The sequence below is a fragment of the Rana temporaria genome, chromosome 3, assembly GCF_905171775.1.
Source record: "Rana temporaria chromosome 3, aRanTem1.1, whole genome shotgun sequence".
Lineage (NCBI taxonomy): Eukaryota > Metazoa > Chordata > Amphibia > Anura > Ranidae > Rana > Rana temporaria.
The window spans coordinates 46,591,461-46,613,834 of NC_053491.1; the positions used below are offsets into that span (position 1 = coordinate 46,591,461).

The 22,374-nt window shown below is 42.9% G+C and overlaps 1 protein-coding gene across 1 annotated transcript in view; it reads right to left on the minus strand.

Annotated features, from left to right (window-relative positions):
- Positions 1-22,089, minus strand: part of LOC120931250 (peptidyl-prolyl cis-trans isomerase FKBP8-like) — a 76,761-nt gene extending 54,672 nt beyond the window's left edge. The window contains exons 1-3 of the mRNA XM_040342499.1: positions 21,349-22,089; positions 7,758-7,921; positions 1,126-1,214 (exon numbers count right to left, since the gene is read on the minus strand). Of these exons, the coding sequence (XP_040198433.1) occupies positions 1,126-1,214; positions 7,758-7,921; positions 21,349-21,742 (647 nt within the window). The 5' untranslated portion in view covers positions 21,743-22,089. The remainder of the gene's footprint in view (positions 1-1,125; positions 1,215-7,757; positions 7,922-21,348) is intronic.
- Positions 22,090-22,374: the final 285 nt, after the last annotated feature.

Consider the following 22,374-nt stretch of genomic DNA (forward strand, 5'->3'; position numbering starts at 1 on the left):
ACAGACCCCCCATTCCGCACAGACCCCCCTTCAGCACACATGTACCCCCTTTAAGCACAGACCCCTTTCAGCACATACCCCCCTTCAGTACAGACCCCCCTTCAGCCCAGATGGACCCCCCATTCAGCACAAACCCCCCTCCCTCATCCCCTTCAGTACCTCAGATCAGCCATCAGCGCAGCACAGGCACAGCAGGTTCCCTCCCCCTGTGTACACATAAACACTGGAGGGGAGGCAGCTTCACTCTGATCACTGTGCCTGTGTGACATCCAACCAAGGATCGCTCATACAGCCCGTGGCCGCAAAACTCTTCAACACCTTCTCGATTTTCCAGGGGGGGTCAATTGCCCCCCCTTGCCCTATGGAGCGGACGCCCATGCCTATGTATTTAGTTATACATTTTTGTCTGCCTTGGCCAATCACTGATGGTGTTATTTTATTGACGTAAGCTAAGGGGAGATGATAAATATTTGAAGCAACCTTCTAGAAGGTTCCTTGCCTCTCAGGTTTTGTCTGATGAGTATGTAAAGGTCTTGTTTTGTGTGCTGGGTTCCTGCCTAGAGAGGATGTCTAACTGATTAAGGGTTTTCATCATCTTGGGGTCCTGAACCTGAGCCCAAGGAATCTAAAGCTGGCTTTGTGGCAGAGGCATTAGGAACCTAAGCAAGATGGCCTGTGGCAGAGGCTTAAGAAAACAGAAAGGGGCTACCCACAAGGAGCATCTTCGGCGGCGTCTGCAGTGCTGGATGTCCTGAAGACCTTGGGAGAAATCACTGTCTGAAGACACACCTCCCAACTTTCTGAGATGGGAACGAGGGACACCTATCAGCAAAGGTATGTAGGCTTAGGACACACCCCCTGTCACGCCCCCTTAAAGTTAAACTGTACAAACAAATTTAGTTAAATTCTCAAGTGCTTTTTTTTTTTTAGCAAATTAACCTTGGAAACTAAAAAGACTGAAGCCTGGTTGTCACCACTGGTGGGCCAGTGTATTGGGTGCAGCTACAGGGTGGGTAAAAATTCAGAGGGCAGGAGAACCCTTTACATTCCAGCAGGTCCCTCAGGGTTGACTTTTATTTAAATAACGCCATACTTATGTTTACTAAGCTGTCATATGCGAAATACCTTCCCAGAAGACCGAAGGCATATAAGCCATTTGTTAGCAGAAAAGACACTTCTCCGAGCTGCATTGATCGTACTCCCAGCTCTAGGGCCTGTGGATGTATAAGGAATGAGAAAAGCAAAACAAATTAGCTGTAATAGTCGTATCTATTTAACATGTTTACACAGAAAACATATCCTTACCAAAATTTGTATTAGTCAAAAAAAGAAAACAACCATGGTATAAAATGTTCTATTTATACAGTATGCAATTACAATTTACAAAAAATATATAAGGTTTATAATAGCTAGAGATAAACAGATAGATAGACAGATAGATAGATAGATAGACAGACAGACAGACAGACAGACAGACAGATAGATAGACAGATAGATAGATAGGGCCAGATCCACATACATTTAGTTAGGCGCAGCGTATCAGAGATACACTATGCCGCCGTACCTTACCTGGCGTATATTCGAATCCTCAGCGAGTTCGCGCCGTAAGTTACAGCGGCGTAGTGTATTTCTGGCGGCGGATTTCAAATTGGGCGGGTTGGGGGCGGGTTTCATTTAAATGAAGCGCGTCCCCGTGCCGAATAAACTGCGCATGCGTCGTCGCAAAATTTCCCGACGTGCATTGCGCTAAATGACGTCGCTAGGACGTAATTTTTTTAACTTAGACGTGAGTTACGTCCATCCCTATTCACGGACGACTTACGCAAAAAAATTCAAATTTCAACGCGGGAACGACGGCCATACTTAACATGCGCCGCAAAATACCAGCTTTAACTATACGCCGGAAAAAGCCGACTACAGACGACGTTAGAAAATGCGACGGCCGCGCGTACGTTCGTGGATCGTCGTAAATCGCTAATTTGCATACCCGATGCGGAAAACGACGTGAACGCCACCCAGCGGATGCCAAAGTATTGCATCTTAGATCCAAAGGCGTACGAAGACGTACACCTGTCGGATCTAACCCAGAAGCCGTCGTATCTTGTTTTAAGGATTCAAACTAAAGATACGACGCAGGAAATTTGAAAGTACGCCGGCGTATCAGTAGATACGCCGGCGTACTTGCTCTGTGAATCTAGCCCATAGTGCCTTACAAAGTATTCATACCCCTTGAAATTTTCCACATTTTGTCATGTTATAACCATATATGTAAATGTGTTTTATTGACATTTTATGTGATAGACCAGGGGTCTCCAAACTGCGGCCCGGGGGCCAGATGTGGCCCTTTGCTTGCCTTTATCAGGCCCTTGAGGCCCTAGTCCCCCACTGATACAAGGCACTATTAATTGGACACTACCCAGTATTTCTTCCACACCAACAATAGGGCACTATTCATCCCACTGACACCAACTGCAGGGCCCTATTCTTCCTATTGACACCAATGAAGAGGCACAATTCCTTGCCCTGATACCAACAGGTACTACTCCTCTCTCTGACACTAAAGAGGGGGCCTTATTCCTCCCTAAGTCGCCAATAATAAGGCCCTATTTCTTTCTCTAATACCAACACTCCCATTAATATCAATGATAGGGCATTCTTTACTCACATTGACACCGGGGCATTTTCTACTTCCAATGGCCACATTTCGGTCCTCACAAAGTGTAAAGGACAGTAAACTGGCCCCTTGTTCAGAAAGTTTGGAGACCCCTGTGATAGACCAACACAAAGTGTCACATAATTGTGAAGTCGAAGGAAAATTATAAATGTTTTTTTTTTTTTTTCTTTCTTTTTTTTTTACAAATAAATATCTGAAAAGCGTTGCATGCATTTGTATTCAGCCCCTTTACTCTGATACCCCTAACTAAAATCTAGTGGAACCAATTGCCTTCAGAAGTCACCTAATTAGTAAATAGAGTCCACCTGCGTGTAATTTAATTTCAGTATAAATACAGCTGTTCTGTGAAGCCCTCAGAGGTGTGTTAGAAAACCTTAGTGAACAAACAGCATCACAAAGGCCAAGGAACATACCAGACAGGTTAGGGATTAAGTTAGATGGTAGAAATTTCATAAGGATGGACAGCCGCACTCCAAAAAAACTCTTAAGTTGTCTCTATTGGTAAAATCAATAGAAAATGCACCACAGAAAAACAGCAAAAATCGGGAAAAGAACAGCCTACGCGTTTCACACTGGTTCAGTGCTTAGTCACTGACTAAGCACTGAACCAGTGTGAAACGCGTAGGATGTTATTTTTTTGGAGTGCGGCTGTCCATCCTTTTGAAATTTCTATCATTTGCCTAGTGCATTGCCGGCACCCTTGGTTTCCTGAGAAGTTTCTGAATGCTTAGTAGACCCACCTGGAGCGGTGACTCCCTTTTCCTTAGGGATAAAGTTGTGGAGAAGCTTAAAGAAGGGTCAGGTTATAAAACAATATCCCAAGCTTTGAACATCTCATGGAGCACTGTTCAATAAATCATCCAAAACTGGAAAGAGTATGGCACAACTGCAAACCTACCAAGACATGGTTGTCCAGCTAAACTGACAGTCAGGCCAAGGAGAGCATTAAGTGATGCGTAAATTGGTGGTGCTATATAAGTACCTGAAATAAATAAATACATTAGAGATGCAGCCATGGTAACTCTGGAGGAGCTGCAGAGATCCACAGCTCAAGTGGGAGAATCTGTCCACAGGACAACTATTAGTTGAGCTCTCCACAAATCGAACCTTTCTGGAAAATTGTCGAGAAGAAAGCCATTGTCGAAAGAAAGCCATAAGAAGTCCCATTTGCAGTTTGCGAGAAGCCATGTGGGGGACACAGCAAGCATGTGGAAGAAGGTGCTCTGGTCAGATGAGACCAAAACTTATATTTTTGGGCCTAAAAGTAAAACTATGTGTGGTGGAAAACTAACACTGCACATCACCCTGAACACACCATCCCCACTGTGAAACATGGTGGTGGCAGCATCATGTTGTGGGGATGCTTTTCTTCAGCAGGGTCAGGGAAGCTGGTCAGAGTTGATAGGAAGATGGATGGAGCCAAATACAGGTAATCTTAGAAGAAAACCTGTTAGAGTCTGTAAAAAACCTGAGACTGGGGCAGAGGTTCACCTTCCAGCAGGACAACAACCTTAAACATACAGCCAGAGCTACAAAGCAAAGCAGATGAAAGCATATTCACGTGTTAGAATGGCCCAGTCAAAGTCCAGACCTAAATCCAATTTAGAATCTGTGACAGGACTTGAAAATTGCTGTTCACAGACGCTCTCCATCCAATCTGATTGAGCTATTTTGCAAAGAAGAATGGGCACAAATTTCACTCTCTAGATGTGCAAAGCTGGTAGAGACATCCCCAAAAAGACTTTTAACTGTAATTGCAGTAAAAGGAGGTTCTACAAAGTATTGACTCAGGGGAGCGGAATACAAATGCACATCACACTTTTCACATATTTATTTGTAAAAACCTTTTTATGTGCCACTTTGTGTTGGTCTATCACATAAAATCCCAATAAAATATATTTACGTTTTTGGTTGTAACATGACAAATTGTGAAAAATGTCAAGGGGTATGAATACTTTTTCAAGGCACTGTAGATAGATAGTAGATATTAAAAATGTGTTGCAATATAGTAGCTAAATATGGAATATACTTTAATATAAAGTACAGCCAAAATCCAAACCAAAATTAAACTGCTGCACCTATTAAGATCCTAAATATGGAATCCAAAACAACTATGACTAAAGAAAAAGATGTGCTATCTCTTTAAGTATCTTTCACATCTAAATGAACAATTCATATATAGGTAAATAAAATACAAAAATTAAACAATATTTAATTTAGTGTGCAAAAATCCCATTAAGGAGTGCAAAAAAAAATGATAATATATAGAGATACACAAATAACAAAACTGTCAGTTCTTAAAAAAGATTCTTTAACCACTTAAAGCGGAAGTAAACCCATCTATTTGATAGTTTAAAAAAAACAGTTAACATTCCCGGCATGCCGGAAATGCTAGATGTCACATTTGCTTGTGCTCTCAACCAAACTGTCAAACCATCCAATGGCTGGTTTCATAACTGATCACATGTGCAGCATCGTGGCAGTTGCAGATTAAACATAGGTCAAGATGGCAGCTTCCTTGGCTGAAAACAATAGGAGGGTTTACTTCCACTTTAAGGACCGCCGCACGATGATATACGTCGGCAGAATGGCACGGCTGGGCACGGGGACGTATACATACGTCCCCTTTAAGAGAGCCCAGCCGTGGGTCGCGAGCGCTCGTGACCCGGTTCAAAGGTCCGTGACCGCGCCCGCGATCAGGTCACAGGAGCTGAAGAACGGGGAGAGGTGAGTGTAAACACACCTTCCCTGTTCTTCTGTGTGGCAGTGTCACTGATCGTCTGTTCCCTGATATAGGGAACGACGATCACTGACATCACACGTCCAGCCCCGCCCCCCTACAGTTAGAAACACACATGAGGTCACACTTAACCCCTACAGCGCTCCCTAGTGGTTAACCCCTTCACTACCATTGTAATTTTCACAGTAATCAGTGCATTTTTATGGCACTTTTCGCTGTGAAAATGACAATGGTCCCAAAAATGTGTCAAAAGTGTCCGCCATAATGTCGAAGTCACGAAAAAAATCGCTGATCGCCGCCATTAGTAGTAAAAAAAAAATATTAATAAAAATGCCATAAAACTATCCCCTATTTTGTAAACGCTATAAATGTTGCGCAAACCAATCAATAAATGCTTATTGCATTTTTTTTTACCAAAAATAGGTAGAAGAATACGTATCGGCCTAAAATGAGGAAAAAATAATTGTTATATCTTTTTTGGGGATATTATAGCAAAAAGTAAAAAATATTGAATTTTTTTTCAAAATTGTCACTCTATTTTTGTTTATAGTGCAAAAAATAAAAACCGCAGAGGTGATCAAATACCACCAAAAGAAAGCTCTATTTGTGGGAAAAAAAGGACGCCAATTTTGTTTGGGAGCCACGTCGCACGATCGCGCAATTGTCAGTTAAAGCGACGCAGTGCCGAATCGCAAAAAGGGGCAAGGTCCTTAACCTGCATAATGGTTCTTAACCGGTTAAGCAGTTAAAAAAAAAAAGATAATATATAGATACACAAGTACCAAAACTGTTAGTTCATAAAAAAGATTCTTTAAAGAGATTTATTATTCAATAAAAAAAGAGTCCATCCAGTTGCCGTGAATAGGGGCTCGGTGCTCATGAATTAAAAAAAGTGCTTCAGTGCCTAAAAGTGCTCCTTGGACTGAGAGGCCTCTTACCAGATGGATATGACCTCATATCAAGGAGATCAATATCGCTTTGTGTGTTCCACCTCAGGAAGCCGATGGATCCCTCGGACACTTTACAACCCAGTCAGCCAGTTCCACCGTCAATAACCTCGCCATGCACTTGATATCCATTCTGACATCAAGTGTATGTTGAAAGCAAAGAAAGGAATCTCATAGTGTAATATTGTAGCAAAAATTATTAATAATAATGTCACTGGTTCCCAAATAAGTGTCAAAAGTTTCAGTTAGGTGTCTGATTTGCCTGCCCAATAATTCGGTGATCGCCGCCATTACTGGTAAAAAAAAAAAAATCCCACAGTTTGTAGATGCTATATCTTTTGCGCAAACTAATCAATATGCGCTTATTGGGATTTTGTTACCAAAAATATGTAGGAGAATACATATTGGCCTAAATTGATGAAGAAATCAGATTTTTTTTTTTTGGATATGTTTTAGTGCAGAAAGTTAAAATATATTGGTTTTTTTTTACAAAATTGTCGGTTGTTACACCAAAAGTAAGCTCTATTTGTGGGAAAAATGGACATAAATTTTATGTGGGTACAGTGTCGCAGAACAGTGTAATTGTCAGTTAAAGTATCGCAGTGCCGTATTGCAAAAAATGACCCGGTCAGGAAGTGGAGTAAATCTTCCAGGGATGAAGTGGTTAAAATGAGAGATGAAGAGGAAGTGAAGAGAAATATCCAGCAGTTAAAACACTCAAAAACGGCCACGACAGCCTGAGGCGGACCCGTGTGCAGAGGCGTATCTAGTGAAAATGGCGCCTATGGCAAGCACTTAAAACTGCGCCCTTGTCAAAACATTTAAACCCATCTTTCAGATAACCAGGGGCACAGCGGGGACAGAGAGGGACACTGGGGACCACTGGCAGCTGGTACTGAAAATTTTTGGGGGCCGCAAATAAACTGAAAAAAACCTCCCATAAATTTAAGCTACTGTGCCCATTAAATGCAGCCACTACCCTATGTGGATCCGGTCTGGCCAGTCATCGGCCGTCTTTGGTGCACCTGTCACTCCCCTCCCCAGGCAGAAGGAGAAAATATTAGCAATTGTTGTGCCAGCGTTGCGCATCAGCAGGGTAGGCGTGGCGCCGGGAGCTACATTAGTGCGGGAGGCGGCCGTGGGAGGACAGGTGGGGTTTTTTTCATGCAAGGGGGTGGCTTTTTGTTGCCCCCCTACTCATGGCGCCCATGGCACTTGCCATGGCTGCCATACCCTAGATACGCCACTGCCCGTGTGTAATGACGACACAAGGTTACCTCTGCGTTTCTGCGTTTTCCCCATACAAGGCGCCCTCTGGGATTGAGCCTCCAACCCCAGAGGATTACATCATGTTTTCCATTTAAATACTCTTAAAAGATATTTATTTAATCCTAACCTGTATTACATCTCCATCATCCAGGACAAAGGATAGTTTGGGATCTTTCTCAACCAGACTTCCATTTTCCAAAATCCCCAGAATAGCAACAGTCACCTCTTGACCTGGGCGGGGCGTTTCAGCAAAACCTGGCTTTAGAATTTTCTTTCTCAAAAGCCGGTCATCTAAAAAACATAAAAAAAATAGTCAACAAAATTTTTCATTTATTTGGTTCTTTTTTTATTTGATATATTCAATTTGTGTAACTAACTGACATCTTTTCGATGTTTTTTGTTCGTGTCATTTTTGTTCACCACTAGATCGTTATGCTCCTGATGAAGCATTTTTTAATGCGAAACATGTTGATTAAAAGCGAGTAAAAGCAACATCCATCACTCCGCATATTCAATCCAGTCCTAAGGAACTAAAAGTTTTTATATACCCCTTGGTGCTGTATGTTTTTTGTTTTATAAGCATGTGTGCACTAGTATAAACTTTTATGCAATATTTCCTAATGTACCGTATTTATCGGCGTATACCGCGCACTTTTTTGCCCTGAAAATCAGGGCAAAATCGTGGGTGCGCGATATACGCCGATACCCGCGCCGAGTTTGAACCACTGCGCCGGCATATACCGAGCGCAGTACACTCGGGTATAGTCGGGCAGCCTCGCCTCCTCTCGCGGTCACGTCCTGTGCGTCCTGTACGTCCTTTACGCGAGAGGAGCCGAGCCTGCCCTTCTATACCCGAGTGTACTGCGCTCGGTATATGCCGGCGCAGTGGTTCAAACTCAGCGCGGGAAGCGGGGATTGAGCGGGGAGGACACCACGATGGCCGCAGGACGCCGGACCCGACGAGGAGGACACCACCGAATCCGCAGACGGACGCCGGACCCAACGAGGCCGCCGATGGACGCCGCACAAGGCAGCAAAACTGTAAGTACTAAAATGTTTTTTTACAGGAATGCGGGTCCACATTAGGGGTGCGTGCTATACGCCGGAGCGCGCAATACCCCGATAAATACGGTATGTACTGTGTTAAATATGCCGATATTGTATCATTGTGTTCACAAAGTTTTGTATACCATCTCTTCTTTCGTATATTTCTTATTTTTATGAATAAATATATCTATAGATTTTCTACCCTATTTACTTGTACCGTCTAAAGTCCATTTCATTAGACCAGATTAATTCCCAGTTACAAAATTTCAGTATGGGTTCACCTAAACACTTTAAAATCTAGAAGACTTTACTAATACTAAATTTACTGCATTTCGAATTACCAGCTGACGGTGCTGATTCATTGTCCATTGTCGGCAAACGAAAGGTGACACAGGAAGGTGCAATGCTTACTGCACTATAGGTCTGTTAGCTGTCCAACTGTGCAGGGGGTGCACATATAATTAAATACCAGATGGCCGTACAAAAAAAAAAAAAAAAATTATTGGTAGGAAAATAATAAACAGTTACTGGGCCAGATCCACAAATGAATTACGCTGGCGTATCTATGGATACGCCGCGTAATTTTTAAAATGCCCCGTCGTATCTTTGTTTTGTATCCACAAAACAAGATACGACTGAATCTGGACTCGATCCGACAGGCGTACGTCTTAGTACGCCGTCGGATCGTAGGTGCATATTTACGCTGGCCGCTAGGTGGCGTTTCCGTAGAATTCTGCGTTGAGTATGCAAATTAGCTAGATACGGCGATCCACGAACGTACGTCCGGCCGGCGCATATTTTTACGTTGTTTCCGTAAGGCTTTTTTCGGCGTATAGTTACCCCTGCTATATGAGGCGTATCCTATGTTAAGTATGGCCGTCATTCCTGCGTCGAATGTTACGTCGTTTGCGTAAGTCGTTCGCGAATAGGGCTTTGCGTAGAATGACGTTAACGTCGTAAGCATTGGCTTGTTGCAGGTTAATTTTGAGCATGCGCACTGGAATACCCCCACGGACGGCGCATGCGCAGTTAAAACATTTTTTATTTACGTCGGGTCAAGACGTATTAACATAAAACACGCCCCCATCACATACATTTGAATTGCGCGCCCTTACGCCGCCTTAGTTACGCTACGCCGCCGTAACTTACAGCGGAAATTCTTTCAGGATGCAAAAACAAACCTGTAAGTTACAACGGCGTAGCGTATCAGAGATACGCTACACCGGACGGAAGAATGCGCCGCGCTACGTATGCGCCGCGCTACGTGGATCTGCCCCACTGTATTTACCTTAAATCTATTAAATTCTATCATCCATCAAGACACTAGAAATCGAGCCAAGACATGGAGTGCCAGTACTGTGAGCCTATCACTGGTAGATGTATCAGGTTGCTTTGTGAAGATTGTATGTCCAAGCATGGTTTGCTGCAGGATGGAGGGAGGGGGCTTCCCTAGCCTTTTTCCACAGATCGTACTGCATGTCCTCAGATGTTATGGTCAGTAAAAGTTACCCTCTCTATATTGCATCATTGCTTAAAGACCTCCACATTTGTAAAACAAATGAATAAAGTATACAAAATGGCTACACAAGCCATTTTGTAATTTAAAGTGGAGTTCCACCCATAAATATAACATTACATCAGTAGTTTTAAAAAAATGTCATTAGTCCTTTAAGAAAAAAAAATATTTTTTTAGATGCCTTCAAAGTGTTGTTGCTAGGCAAAATAGTTAATCTTCCCACTTCCTGCACCTAGGTGCTTAAGCTTCCTAACCTACACCGCAAAGACTCCTGGGAATGTAGTGGGTGTAACTTTCCAGGAGTCTGTGCACTCCCCAGTCTCGAAGAATCATGTGACATGGACAGTACAGGTGCTGAAACCTGATCTGAAACCTATTACACTGCTTGTGCAGCACTGAGCATGTGCGAGGTCTGCAAGGCTGAAATCCAGGAAGTCATACAGTCTGGCTTCATGATGCCCACACTTAAGATGGCCCCAGTCAATTTCTATTTTATAAAGTGTCTAAATGCTGTAACAACCTAACAAAACGGACCTTAGTTTACAGACTAACTTTACTAGAAAACATTAAGCTTGTGTATTACAGGGGTATTTATATTTAAAAAGTGAAATTGTGGCCGGAACTCCGCTTTAATGTTAATAAAATGTATCTTTCCATTTAATTCTGTAGCCGCTTTAATGTTCTAAAAATGCACCCTGGTGTATGGAATGCCCCCAGAAAAGTAATTTACTGCGCTGCACTAAGATACAAGTAACATTTCTGGCATCCCCCGCAATAGGAATTTAATGTTTGGTAATGTAGATGTAGGATTTTTCGAAGTTGTATTTTTGTATATTTTGTGATGTTAGTAAACTTTAGTTAGCTTAGCTGTGTGCTGACTTAAAGCGTTTGTAAAGGAATCTTTTTTTTTTATCTTAATAGCTTCCTTTACCTTAATGCAGTGCTGTTTTCATGTCCTCATTGTTCGTTTTTGCTCTCAGGTTGCTGTAATTCTTCTCTGATCTCCACACTTCCTGGTTGTCTGTTTCCTGATAACCACAGTACTGAGAGCTTTCTCTCTGTGGTCACTAATCAAGGAGGTGTGATTACTGTGTGTCTAAAACCCCACAGCACCAATCAGTTTCATTTTCCAAACCATCACTGCCCTGTATTGGCTTTGTGGCTCTGTACATCACAGAAGCAGGAAACAACATGCAAAAACAAAACTAGAAACTGTAGGTACATTATATCATTGATTTTTATCTATTTTTAATAATTTTTAAAAGCAATTAGTTAACTATTATGTCTCTATACCCTGTAAACAGTAATTTCAGCAAAACATTTTTTTTCCTTTACAACTCCTTTAAGATCTCTAAGTATAGAGAGAATACTGTGTTGAGCTTGCTCCAGTAGGGTGTGCTAAAGTTAACATTCTATGTTAAAGATGTTTAATACCTGGCCAATCATCAGGGTTGGGAACCTGATGTGCATGCTGGGAGAGCTAAGAGTTAACCACTTGCTTACTGGGCACATATACCCCCCTCCTGCCCAGGTGAAATTTCAGCTTTCGGCACTGCGTCGCTTTAACTAACAATTGCGCGGTCGTGCGACGTGGCTCCCAAACAAAATTGACGTCCTTTTTTCCCCACAAGTAGAGCTTTCTTTTGGTGGTATTTGATCGCCTGTGCAGTTTTTATTTTTTGCGCTATAAACAAAAAAACAAAAAAGTGCGACAATTTTGAAAAAAATACAATATTTTTTACTTCTTGCTATAATAAATATCCCAATTTAAAAAAAAAAACACATTTTTTTTCTCAGTTTAGGCCGATGTGTATTCTTCTACATATTTTTGGTAAAAAAAAAAATCGCAATAAGCGACTGGTTTGCGCAAAAGTTATAGCGCTTACAAAATAGGGGACAGAATTATTATTTTTTATTATTTTTTTTTTTACTAGAAATGGCGGCGATCTGCGATTTTTATTGGGACTGCGACGTTATGGCGGACACATCGGACACATCGGACACATTTTTGGCGCCATTTACATTTATACTGCGATCAGTGCTATAAATATGCACTAATTACAGTATAAATGTGACTGGCATTGAAGGGGTTAACACTAGGGGGTGAGGAAGGGGTTAAATATGTTTCCTATAAAGTGTTCTAACTGTAGGTGGAGGGGGGGTGACTGGGGGAGGTGACCGATCTGTGTCTCTATGTACAAGAGACACAGATCGGTCTCCTCTCCAGAGACAGCACCGCTGTCTCTGTGTAAAACGGCAATGAGAGATGATCTCATATGTTTACATATGAGATCATCTCTCATTGGCCGCACAGATCGCATCGCAAACGGCCACTCTGATTGGCCGTTCGCGGCGATCTGTAATTGGCTGTGTCCAAGGGACACGGCCAACACAGAGTTTCCCCGCTGCGCGCTCTGGAGCGCGCGCGGGGACCGCCCAAAGGGGTGGACGTCAATTGACGTCCACTTGGATTTTGGGATCCGCGCTGTAGCCGTCAATTGACTATAGCGCGGGTCCCAAGTAGTTAATATCTGAGGCACATGTTATTCCCCTCTGGGCTTCTACCCTGAAATACTGTTACTCTGACATCAGCCTAGCACTTTGGAGCCTAATGCCCTGTACACACGATCGGATATCTGATGGAATCTAATCCAATGGATTTTTTCGTCGGATATCCGATGAAGCTGACTTTCATCAGTCTTGCCTACACACCATCGGTCAAAAATCCAACTGTGTCCAAACGCGGTGACATAAAAAACACTACGACGTGCTGAGAAAAATTAAGTTCAATGCTCCCGAGCATGCGTTTTCTTGATTCTGAGCATGCACGTATTTTTGACCGATGGACTTCCACAAAGACGATCGTTTTTTTTATCCATAGGAAAAATTTAAAACATGTTCTATTTTTTTTTTCACCGATGGAAAACAAACCGATGGGGCCCACACACAATCGGTTTGACCGATGAAAACGGTCCATCGGTTTGTTATCATCGGACAAACCAATCGTGTGTACAGGGCTTAAGAGTATTGAGTAGTGAGTACTGTGGGGATCTCCCCTTCTGGAAAGCCTCCCTAAAGATATTGGCTACTGAGATGTGCTACGGGCCTTGAGAAGCAGACTGTAGAGGACCCCCATATGTAGTTGGTGAGAGGCTTTTGTGTAGGAAAGAAACGCAGGAGCCTTCCCAGTGCTGTCCTGATTTCAAGTCTTAGTTATTACATGAACCTTAAATGTCAAGGAGCCTTTTTAAAGATTCAGGGCCAAGATTCTGTCGGATCTTGGCCGTATCTATGCGAAAATGATTCTAGGAATCACTCGCATAGATACCCGGGCTCAGAAACAGAGATACGACAGTGTTTCCTGAGATACACCGTCGTAACTCTTCTGAGAATCTGGCCCTCAGTGTCCAGCCAATACAGACAGGGAACCATAAAGACAAGCTGGAAGACTGAAGGCTGTGTTTTGAGAAGAAACAGGCAAGTCTCCTGTGCTCCTTTTTACCCTCCTTACCAACCTTTTTATGTACATGTGAAAAAAAAACTTCAACACCTAAAGCTAAGTGATTGGCACTCATCAATCCAACCATCTTGAGGACTAGAACTTCACTTTGAGAGGAATGTGCCTGGTACATTTATTGTCAAATAAGTGGGTTTGGGATATTTGTATTGTAGCTATTGGGTAGCTGAAGAGTCATATTCCTTTAAAATGTGTCTGCCTGCTTCACAATAGCCCTACTCTTAAGGCCCCGTACACACGACCGAACATGTCTGCTGAAACTGGTCCGCGGACCAGTTTCAGCAGACATGTTTGGTCGTGTGTACGGCCGACCGGACAGGTTTCCAGCGGACATTTGTCTAGCCGTCCGTTTTCCGGCGGAAAAATGTTTCTTAGCATGCTAAGAAACATGTCCGCTGGAAGCCTGTCCGTCGGACATGTTCGGTCGTCTGTACAGACTCACCGTACATGTCCGATCGGCCGCCATCCCTCGCATGCGTCGAAGTGATTCGACGCATGCGTGGAAGCATTGAACTTCCAGGGCCGCGCACATCGCCGCGTCATCGTCGCGGCAACGGCGCGGCCACGTCACCGCGTATCGTGTACGCGCGGATTTCTGTCTGATGGTGTGTACAACCATCAGACTGAAATCTCCGGGCGGACATGTCCGCTGAAAACGGTCCGGTGCATTGCCACGAAATGAGATTTGCCATCGGATGAGATGGTCCGCCTCCATCACATCCTATTGGCTCACTCCTGTCACGTGACATATTTAAATGTCAAGTATCGACGCGAACATCAGTCTCAGCTAGGCTATCATAGGGAGAGGATCTCCTCTCCCTGTGATAGCTGAAGCTGCACGGAGCTGGTGCACGGAGCTCACGTGGCCTCTGTGGCCCGATTCCGAGAGCGGAATCGGGCCACAGAAGCTCATACATTTACTAGGCTAATAAATGTTCTCCTTTATTACAATGTCAGGCTAATAAATGTTCTCCTTCATTACAATGTCACTTCGGGATCTACAGCGATATCGGGATCCCTCTGCCCGATAGCGCTGTCATGTCTCCCCGCGAGCGCGATAGATCCACAGTGCTATCGGGATCCCAATGCCCGATAGCGCTGTCAGCGTGCCTCCCGCCAGTGCTAACTACACCCCGCACCCGCAGCTCTACTCCCCGTCCCCCGTTAAGGCTCAGGGAACGGGGAACAGAAAGTAGAGCATCGGGTGCAGGTAAAGTAGTAGTGCGCAGGCGCAGCACTACGCAAATAGGTCCGTGCACCAGCTCCGTGCAGCTTCAGCTATCACAGGGAGAGGAGATCCTCTCCCTATGATAGCCTAGCTGAGACTGATGTTCGCGTCGATACTTGACGTTTAAATATGTCACGTGACAGGAGTGAGCCAATAGGATGTGATGGAGGCGGACCATCTCATCCGATGGCAAATCTCATTTCGTGGCAATGCACCGGCGGAACATTTTCAGTGGACAGTCCGTCCGTCTATACGAGGGTAAGGGTTAACTACTTCTAAAAAGATGCAGACACTTTAGATTTTCTCATTAATACACTACTTCTCCAGGTGGTTCTAATGACCAATGGCCTTCCAATTCAGGAATCAGTCTGGAAAATGTGGAAACAAACAGCTTTTTCTTTAGAAAAGAAACAGGAACGACTCTGCAACTATATTTGTTAAAATTCTTTCAATGTACATTGCTCACTCAGAGGGAAATGTTTCTTTTTTCTCAACATAATGGAGTTACACTTTAAAGAACTATCCGTTATACACCAGCTACATATGACTATTCAGGAAAGAGAAGGTGTTCGTCACTACCTGCTTTGCTTTAGAATATATTTAAAATCTGAAGCCTCGTACACACGACCGGCAGGAAAACTGCCAGGAGAGCTTTTGGCCGGGAATGCCGGCTGTGTGTATGCTCCCTAGCAGTTATCCCTAACAGTTCTCTATTTTTCCTGGCCAGTTTTCCTGTTGGGGAAAACTGCCCAGGAAAAATAGAGAACCTGCTCTCTATTTTCCCGTTGGGATTCCCGGCAAAGTGTTTCCTGCCGAGAAAACCGGTCGTCTGTATGCTTACACTTCGACGCATGCGCGGTAGCATACCATGTTAGTGTGGGGTGTAGCAACATGGCGGCGACGTAATCGAATGTGACGAGACACCAGCTCGTCGTAGTCAATGACGTCACCGCGTTCTTGCCATTCAAAAGATCGGTGGGTTTTTGTGTGGCCGTACACGGCTTTTCAAGGCAAGACTGCCAAGAATCCTGTTGGGAAATCCAACGTTTTTTTCCCAACGGGATTCCCGGCCATGAGTACAGGGCTTCAGAGTTACAGCTTTGCTGTTATCTACCTTTAATTGGTTATCTTTAAATATTCCATCAGTTGAGTGGTTTCATGATTACCACATGACTTGATAATGTCATCTCCTCCTACCTGTCCAGCTATACTGTGTACAACTGGTTATGGGTTTGGAGTCTTTGGACTCCACTTCCATTATGGGGAAAGACTGCTTTGTTTATACTGATCCTTATGAACACTTGCTTTTCTTGGTTGTTCTGAAACATTCTTTGTTTCAGAGCTGCAGTGCTGTTTGCCATTGATAATGCTTTTTTTTTTCTTTGGAATGCATTATCAAAATATTATTTTTATTCTTTTGCTTTTATAAATTTATTTGGGTACTAACATTGTTAATGCAAGTTCATCCTCAGTGTTATTTACTGTGTTGCTTTGCTGAGTCCTGGGCCCTGATGTAGTGGTTGTGTCCAGTTTTTAATTACCAGCCATTGCCATTGATCAAAGGATGTTCAGCACTAATCAACCAAAATTTGTATTATATATGACCAGCTTTAGTTTTCCCACTTTAACCACTTAAGCCCCGGAAGATTTGGCTGCTCAATGACCAGGCCATTTTTTGAGATACGGCACTGCGTCGCTTTAACTGACAATTGCGCGGTCGTGCGACGTGGCTCCCAAACAAAATTGAGGTCCTTTTTTCCACAAATAGAGCTTTCTTTTGGTGGTATTTGATCACCTCTGCGTTTTTTTTTTGCGCTATAAACAAAAAAAGACTGACAATTTTGAAAAAAAAACACAATATTTTGTACTTTTTGCTATAATAAATATACCCATTTTTTTTTTTTTAAAAAGCGAATTTTTTCCTCAATTTAGGCCGATATATTTTATTCTACATATTTTTGGTAATAAAAATCGCAATAAGCATATATTGATTGGTTTGCGCAAAAGTTATAACGTCTACAAAATAAGGGAAAGATTTATGGCATTTTTATTATTATAATTTTTTTTTACTAGTAATGGCAGTAATCACCGATTTTTATTGGGACTGCAATGTTATGGCGGACAGATCAAACACTTTTGACACATTTTTGGGACCATTGGCATTTATACAGCGATCAGTGCTTTAAAAATACACTGGTTACTCTGTAAATGTCACTGGCAGTGAAGGGGTTAACAGTAGGGGAGATCAAGGGGTTAACTGTGTTGCCTAAGGAGTGATTCTAACTGTGGGGGGATAGGACTGCCTGGGTGAGGAGAGCGATCGTTGTTCATACTTAATATGAACAACAGATCGCTCTCCTCACCCCTGACAGCACGGAGATCTGTCTATTTACATTGTGTGAAAGGAAGTCAGGTAAATCTGTGGGTGTTGTCACAGACGGGACATACATTTCTGCCTTGTTTAGACAATACACCAATTGTTATTAGGCGTCGGCTGCAAATTTAGCCAGAAAAGGCTAAAGGCCGTTGGAAAACTTCAGCTGTTCAGAATGAGGCAATTAAGGCCTCTATACGTAATCCAGAGGATTACCACTAGATTGCTGCATGCTGAGGCTTTCTGAGTGAAAGAGAGCAGTAGCTGAAGGTCTTCTGAGGAGGTGAGGAGAGGATTGATTTTTCTGTGTGATAAAAATCAAAAGACTATTGTTTTTCTGCTTTATGACCAGCACTGTCTGCCCAGCACTAGGCTGAGCCAGACTCCATACATAGGTTCCTGTGTGGAAGGTAGACGCCCAAGGTGGCCAGGGTTTATTTTGTGTTTGATTTTGTTAATGCTGTTTGGATGCTTGCACTTGTTTCCAGGAAGATGGAAGAATAAACCCAAATCTTTGTTTTCAACCGTTTTCGACTGCCTGTCTGTATAAATTCAGTGTGTGGTGAACCCATCCAAGGGGTCACACACCCCGCTACCGAGCTAACCCCTTACAATTGACAGATCTCAGGTTCCGTCTCTGTGTGGAGCGATCGCGGGTGCCCGGAGGTCACCGCGACTGCGCCGGGCACGCGCATTGGCTCCTGGCGTTGCGCTGCCTAGTTGACCCCCTAGTGGTCAAAAGGCGAACCGATGTACAGCTATGATGGTTTGCCCAGGGGAGCCAACCTGCCGCAGTATAACTGCAGTTGGTCGGGAAGGGGTTAAGCAAGCAGGCCTTCAGACTAGTGTGGTGCCCTGAACTTTAAAGATTTAATTTCTTCTCCATTAAAAGTCTGCCAACAACTATCTGTTACCTAGATCTAGTAACATCTATTACCACTCTTTGATGGACAGTTGTGTTAACCAACCAGAGGTCAGGAATACTCCCTATTAGGGGAGGAGACCTAAACATGTCTCGGTTTTCCTTAGAGGAGAATGGACGCATTGGAGAAGTCCCCAGTGTGCCTTAGTAGGACAGGGAGAAGAGAATTTGGATGTAGCAAGGAAAGCAATATGAGACCACGAGGACCAGGAGCTCACATGTAATCCCATCCTCTTCAACCCCTGTTCCTCTGCCACAGTTTAGATGTTATTACTTTTTCTGGATGAGACTTGTTCTCATTTATTAACATATTAAAAACTGAGTAACCAGGAGGAATAACAGAATAAGATACTGATAACCATGTAAATTTATTTCGCTACCCACTGACCAGTAAGGCAATATATATAATTATTTTTATTTTTTATAAATAATGCAAAAAAACACAATATGACATTACCCTCAGATGCAAAAATGTGTTTATTTTGTTTATCTAAAGCAGGGGTCTCCACACTATGGCTCGCTATAAGATTTCATCCAGCCCACAGCTAGAGTAATGGGCATATCCTCAATGTGCACTGATTGAGGATTAAGGTCAGCAGAGGTTGCCTGATAAGGGGGACCCTGATGTAAGGGGGATGCTAATGTAAGGGGGACTCTGACCGAGATCCTGATGTAAGGGGGACTCTGACCGAGATCCTGATGTAAGGGGGACTCTGACCGAGATCCTGATGTAAGGGGGACTCTGACCGAGATCCTTATGTAAGGGGGACTCTGACCGAGATCCTGATGTAAGGGGGACTCTGACCGAGATCCTGATGTAAGGGGGACTTTGACCGAGATCCTGATGTAAGGGGGACTCTGACCGAGATCCTGATGTAAGGGGAACTCTGACTGAGATCCTGATGTAAGGGGGACTCTGATGGGAATTTTTAATGACCTACGAATATTTGTAAAATAAACAATGTGGTTCTCATGGTAATAAAAAATCTAAGATCCCTGATCTAAAGAAACCTGTCACAGGCAAGCAAACAGTCCAATCTCACAATGAAAAATGACAGCTTGAGATTAAAAGGTGGGATCTCAGTGATTATTATGAATTTCCTGATATAGTTCTTTGTTTAAGCAGCTTTAGAGCCTCTCTCAATGGGCTTTTGTTTTCATCATAATTGCTTCTCTTCTTATGCAAGACTTTGGAACTGCAAAAGCAGCTTAATGCAAGTCAAATGCAGGTCAGTAGTGATAGCTTGCAGTTCAAATGCACCTGCAATGAATTCTAAATAATCTTATGCCGCGTACACATGATCGGATTTTCCGTCGGAAAAACCTTGGATGTTTTTTTCCGACGGAATTCCACTCAAGCTTGGCTTGCATACACACGGTCACACAGAAGTTCTCTGAACTTTCGACCGTCAAGAACACAGTGACGTACAACACTAAAAGGAGCCGAGACAATAAAGTTCAATGCGTCGGAATTGCTACAGATGATCGGAATTTCCGATTGGAATTCTTTCCGTCAGAAAATTTGAGAACCAGCTCTCACATTTTTGTTGGTGGAAATTCTGACAGAAAAAGTCAGATGGAGCATACACATGGTCGGAAATTTCCGACAAAATGCTCACATCGGACTTTTCTTGTTGGAAATTCCGACCGTGTGTACAGGGCATTAGAAGCATCTAAAGCTGATGCCAAAAGCATGCAGCAATTTCACCCTAAGCCGGTCAACACTGGCTCTTATTCTGGGCATAGTTGCAACCATGCTTTGGAGGAATCCTGTCTTTTAGAAACTGCACTAAACAGATAATTCAGTCTAACTCAATTTTGATCTATTAAAATTATAAATGTTATGGAAAATATGACCAAATTCAACTGAATCAATATTTTCCTAACTGTATCCTACAGGATTATTTTAAGTAATAAAATCTAAGATACATTTTAATCTATTGTTACTTGCATGGCCAACATTACAGTGCACATAAGCTTCAGACTCAGAAGCCAAAACACAGTATGCCTTTTAAGTACATTCAAGGAAAAAAAGCTTTGAGTTTTTAAATGTTTTGAGTGATTCAAATTACTCTTGACTTGCTTATGTTTACATTCATATGGAATTGGACTTGGATACAAGAAAAGCAAATAAAACCAATGTGGTTATGTAACGTGTGTTATTACTAGGTATCAGTGGCAGCGTTTCAGGGCCTCAGAGGTTCCAGCCTCATATTAATAATCCAGGGAGTACATTAAAGCCATTCTGAAATTTTCCCATTTATTTTGTTAACGTGGATCCAAAATGGCACAATGTTTGGGGCAAAGCTAGCAGTTCATTCGGTTCTTAATACACTGAACAATTAATCACCCTTAGGCCCCGTACACACGACCGAGTTTCTCGGCAGAATTCAGCCAGAAACTCGATCGGAGCCATATTCAGCCGAGAAACCCGGTCGTGTGTACACTTTTGGCCGAGGAAGCCGACGAGGAACTCGTCGAGCCAAATAGAGAACATGTTCTCTATTTCCTCGTTAGTCAATGGGGAAACTTGGCTCGCCGAGATCCTCGGCGGCTTCACAAGGAACTCGAAGAGCAAAACTATGTGTTTTGCTCGTCGAGTTTCTCGGACGTGTGTACGGGGCCTTATAGATAATCTTCACGCCCCATTATGGGGTTCGACACCGAATACTATCCAAAAATTGTTGGTAATTGGGTGTAAAAGAACACCCATACACCAGCTGCACAGAACATACAATGACAATTTTAATTTATTGTTATCCGTATGACCAGCATGCAGTTCAGTTGGGCATTAAATTCAGGAACTAAATGCATTATGTTTTCATGTGCTTTCAAGGAAATATGGCTTACATTTGAGTAGCCTTTGAGATGTTTTGGGGTTACTATTGACTTGCTTTTGTTTGCATTCACATTGACTTGTGTGGCCCAAAATGCAGTTTAAACAAGGAAAGACTAGGACATGGCACATCAACCAAAACACAACACAAAGCCTACTTTGCTGTTAAACCATAACCAACAACTACATTATTTTGGGATGACAATTCTTAACAAAATTACAGAAAAACATATATTGATATGGCTCAATACAGCATTTATACTACATTTTCACCATACCTGTGATGTCTATCCATTGGTCAGAAGAGAAAAGTTCATCAAAATTGTAACCTCTAAATTTCAGAACATCTTCGATGGCTTTATAGAATTGCTTCTCGTCCTCTTGGGGCACATTATCATCGATAGTGACGGGTGGCAAGAGAAACTTGACAGTTTTTCCGAAACTGGGTGTCCTTTGCAATACCCTTTTACTGTCTTTGTTTACATCCAGCTGAGGCTCTGTTTCCTGTACATATACAGTGGGTATCTTGCCAAGGTTTCCATTATTCTCCAGTTCTGGTGGGGTATTCCACAATGTCCCAGGCTCTATAGGATCCAGAATTCTTCCAGACTCTGAAACATCTTGCGGTAGACCTGTCATCACTTCCTTCACTAATTCCACTTTTAATGACATTTATATCAAATGAATTAAGGTTATGAAACACTAAAAGCTAGTATTTCTTCTTCACCTGTCACATCATCTCTTCAGCCCGAGGCTTGTTTAATGGCTAATGAGCACTGAGTTCACAAAATAAAGTTAAAAGAGAAGGAAACACAAGCTGAGAATAGGTTGCTGTCTTAGATTTGAACCTCGAGTCTTCTAAATGTCTGTAATTCAATTACTGCTATTAGTTGAATGATTAACATAAGCTTCTCTCTCTCTCCCTCCCCTTATGCTGTCTATTTCCATTCCTGTAAGGATCTTAAGTCTCTTCACCGAGGGCAGACATGCAGTCAACACCAGGCAATATATCCTTATAGAATTTTACATGATATAGCAGGGAAGGCACTTGGTTGGTGCAGAGAAGCAAAATCTAGGCTCAATGGGCCAGATCCACAAAAACCTGACGTAACTTAAAAAATCCAATTTAAGTTACACTGGCTTAAAGTTTCTACCTAAGTGCCTGATCCACAAAGCACTTATCTAGAAATTTCAGGCTGTGTAACTAAAATTCCGCCGGCGCAAGGCGTTCCTATTCAAATGGGGCGAGTCCCATTTAAATGAGGCGCGCTCCCGCGCCGGCCGTACTGCGCATGCGCGTCGGC